Genomic DNA, 2,500 nt, shown 5'->3' with positions numbered 1-2,500 from the left:
TCTCCCTGTCTGACCCCACCGGCCTAAGCGATAGCTGAGCCCAAACTCAGCGCTAGCCTGCCTGGCGGGTTAGGAGGGGGAGGGAGAGGGGGGTGGTTGAAGAAACGGCACATTCCAGCTACTCGTCGCGACTCGTTGCATGTTGAAACTGAAGCCACATCTTCTGACCTCAGGATAATAGCGGCTCTGTTGTCGGTCTCTAATCTGTCTTGTTTGTAAAGGCAGTTCGCAGCAACACGGGACAAGTCATACACCTTTAATTTAATAGAAAGTGCCTTGTGTGTTTAACGGAAGGGACAGAGACGCTGTGTGTTTCTCGTTAAAACCATACAGCCAGGCACCACTCGAGTGTGTCGATATTCGTATGGCAAGAATGCTAAAACAAAAACACATAACACCACGTTTTGTGTTCTCGACAAAAGTCACGAAAACAGTAACAACAATCTTCACTGCTACATGAATTTGATCATGTCGGCATCACGGCCGGTCTAGACACTTCAAATTTGACGCTGGCCAATTCTGCGTGACAACCCCGGGGCTAGCAAGTTAGCTTGCCAGATCTTGTTTGGTTGCCTTACGATTCAGCTGACTAAGGACAAGCAGGGAATATTTCATTTCCTCAAACAACACCATGACACATTGTCAGTCCAAAGACAGCTTACTAGCTACGTTGCGTTGACGTTAACTAACAGAACATCAGCGACGTCCTCGCTAGCTCTCGGGTTTCACAGTCTGCTGGACATACCGGGGGTAACGTTAACATGGCCAATGAGACAGCAGCTAGCTTAGTTGTCCACAGACCTACTTAGTATACAGTTGAAATAAAGTCATTTGACATATTCTTACCTCTGCCTCGCCCTCCTCTAAACTACGAAGACTCCATACTACGAGTCCTTGTATGAGGAGAATTGTCAGTGCGGCGGCAATGGCTAGTTTGTAGCGTCGGAAGATCCGCTGTACTCGACTGCTTGCCACCATTTTTCCCACTCCCGTAGTGTACGTTTAGCAACGAGCGTTAGCAACGAAGGAATTGGTTCAGAGGAATCGGTTCAGCACGTTTGAATTCTGAGTAACCGGGACATTCTGAACATTCTGAACAACTCATACTGGACACCCACCTCGGACATGGTCACAAACTTTGACTGAATCTCTGCCATATATATAATAATAATTATAATGATCATATAATAATAATAACAATAATACATAATTATCTCATGTCACTTTTAAAATTAAAATCCATCTGTCATAACACACGGTCACAGAGCCTCATCTTCCTTGAAATCCCCCAAAAACTAATATAGGTAAAATAGCTTTTAAGTGCTTTGCTTCCCATAAATGGAACACTGTTCAAGTGGAGTTGAAACTTACCAAGTATTTGTCTGTCAACCAATTTAAGAGCCTTTTAGATGCTAAGGATTTGCCTCAATGCTGTTGTTTTAAATGATTCTCTGATTTAATTATTTTTACTTTTATGTAATTTTTTTTATACTTAATTTCTGAGTTGTTTAATGTGTTTTGTTTATTTATTTTGTCTGTTTTGTTTTGTTATGGTTTGTTTATTTATTGTTGTATGTATTATGTAGCCTCAGTCGGGGCATTGCTGCAAAAGAGCCCTGTGCTCAGTCAATTCTCCCTGAATAAACAATGATGATGATGATGATGATGATGATGATGATGATGATGATGATGATGATATGACAAATTAAAAATAGCTTCACATTTTAATTTGTAACAAGGGTGACACGACAATTTAACTATAGCCTCTAAATAACAACATGATACAATAAATGAAGGTTGTTTGTTTGGAATTCTTAATGACCACATACTTGTACATGCCGAATAAGAAACAGACTATAACCTTGATAATGGAGTGTTCATCAACATATTGAACTTCAAAAACATACACTTTTTTCCCACTATTATTGCGACAACACGTACAAGTGGGTGTGCATATTTTGATATAGCTCATATTTTTTGAAGGCAAAAAATAATTTGGCGAAATAAAATCCCCATTCATTCAAGTCATTTTTTTAAAAGGACCATTGTTGTACGCGTTGTTTCTTATCTCCTTGCACTTCAACTTTTGTCCAGCAAGCGGCGCCATTTTCACAATCCTGTGGCCGCGCCAGCCCCTCTCCGCATCTCCAAGACAACCGGCGACTCTTGTCGGAATGCAGTGCTCTGTCCTGCTTCATCAGCAAGACACAAGAACCAGCAAGGCATGAAGACAAAGCCCCCTCTCTAAATTTGTTAAATGCGAATTTGGTGTTTATATGCTTTGCCCTGAGATGGACGACCCAGAGTGAAAGTTAAGCGACTAAGAAGGTGGACGGACATATCTCATTACAATCCCTTTATGAGGCCGGGAGCAGGAAGTGCGCTGTCTTTCCTGTCGCCGGCGTCTAAAAGACAGCGCTTTTCAACGCTTCTCGACACTCTCCGCTTTCAGAGAGAGGGGGACAGGAGACAGAGCGACAATGCGTGGCGTGATTAGGAT

General features: G+C 42.1%; 2 protein-coding genes across 3 annotated transcripts in view; one reads left to right on the top strand and one right to left on the bottom strand.

Moving 5' to 3' along the window:
* xylt2 (xylosyltransferase II) overlaps window positions 1–978 on the bottom strand; it is a 17,312-nt gene extending 16,334 nt beyond the window's left edge. The window contains exon 1 of the mRNA XM_031560716.1: window positions 847–978. Within this exon, the coding sequence (XP_031416576.1) occupies window positions 847–978 (132 nt within the window). The remainder of the gene's footprint in view (window positions 1–846) is intronic.
* Window positions 979–2,206: 1,228 nt separating this feature from the next.
* Window positions 2,207–2,500, top strand: part of LOC116218610 — a 13,927-nt gene continuing 13,633 nt past the window's right edge. For both annotated transcript variants that reach the window (XM_042703136.1, XM_042703135.1), the window contains exon 1: window positions 2,207–2,500. This exon is cut by the window's right edge and continues 244 nt beyond it. The gene's annotated coding sequence lies outside the window, so the exon portion shown is untranslated.

The sequence above is a fragment of the Clupea harengus genome, chromosome 23 (genome assembly GCF_900700415.2).
Source record: "Clupea harengus chromosome 23, Ch_v2.0.2, whole genome shotgun sequence".
Classification (NCBI taxonomy): Eukaryota; Metazoa; Chordata; class Actinopteri; order Clupeiformes; family Clupeidae; genus Clupea; species Clupea harengus.
This window is presented reverse-complemented; position numbering and strand designations above follow the sequence as displayed.